The sequence below is a fragment of the Trypanosoma equiperdum genome, assembly GCF_001457755.1.
Source record: "Trypanosoma equiperdum strain OVI genome assembly, contig: ctg_1845, whole genome shotgun sequence".
Lineage (NCBI taxonomy): Eukaryota > Euglenozoa > Kinetoplastea > Trypanosomatida > Trypanosomatidae > Trypanosoma > Trypanosoma equiperdum.
This window is the reverse complement of record NW_027123888.1, coordinates 4,301-5,254: the sequence shown is the minus strand read 5'-3', so window position 1 is coordinate 5,254 and position 954 is coordinate 4,301. Positions and strand designations below refer to the sequence as shown.

At 36.9% G+C, this 954-nt stretch overlaps 1 protein-coding gene across 1 annotated transcript; it reads right to left on the bottom strand.

Annotated features, from left to right (window-relative positions):
• Positions 1–364: 364 nt before the first annotated feature.
• Positions 365–844, bottom strand: TEOVI_000597900 (Trypanosome variant surface glycoprotein C-terminal domain containing protein, putative; the record flags this gene model as incomplete). Its single annotated transcript, XM_067223353.1, has 1 exon — positions 365–844. One exon carries the CDS (start codon positions 842–844, stop codon positions 365–367), a length of 480 nt encoding a protein of 159 aa, XP_067079454.1.
• Positions 845–954: the final 110 nt, after the last annotated feature.

Below are 954 nucleotides of genomic sequence, written 5' to 3'. Positions count from 1 at the left end.
GCTCTTATTATAATATTCGTATATAGACACTCTCAAGACACTCTCCTACCATTATAATTATTATTGTTATTATTACTGTTATCAAACTGAATTTCTCGTAATATCTATAAGATAAACGAAAATAAATCACAATAAAAAATTGGAAGATCACTCATCTTCCATAAACTATCACTACACTACTTTATATCTATAATCCGCCATCATGCACACTTTAAAAAGATTTCATATTTTTAAATTTTCACTAATTTGTAAATATTTTTCGAAAAGTGTTAAAATATATCAGATTTTAGAAAATTCAGCAAATTCTTTCAAAAATTCAAGTTTTAATAGATTTCAAACATTTTTCATAAAATGGAAACAATCCTTAAATTTCTATCAAACCACAAAATCGGCCATACTCAGATCCAATTTTGTTATTTACAAGGAAACTGGAATCTTTACGCTTGCTATCACCCCATTTGCAGTTTTCAGTGTATTTTTTCTGTTGTTTATCTTTTCTACCTGAAGAAGTTTGTGCCTTTCCTGCTTCCCCTGTTTGAGTTGGTTGTTTTTCTGCTGTTGCATTCAATTTGCAGTGTTTTCCATCATTGTCATCAGGCCCTTTCCATTCGCATGTTGGATTTGCTTCTTTGCATGCTGCCGCCTTCTTTATTGCTTCCCAGTTTTTCTGCGCCTTTTTAGCCTCTGAATTGCCGTCTCCGTCCGCGCTTTTGGTTTGCGTCGGGACGCTGGGGATCAGCTTCGATAGCTTGGCGTGTGCCTCAGCTAAGGCTGTAAGTTTTGCTAATTGGCTTGCGGTCTCCGCTGCTTTCTGATTGTATTCGCTGCGACTCCTCAGTTGCATCGCTACTACACTTAGATTCGCGATCCATTTCACTTTTTCGTCTGTTAGTTTGCTGTCTGTTGCTGCAGTTGCTATTTTTTCGCAGGCGCCGCTGCTGTTGCCGTTGCAAT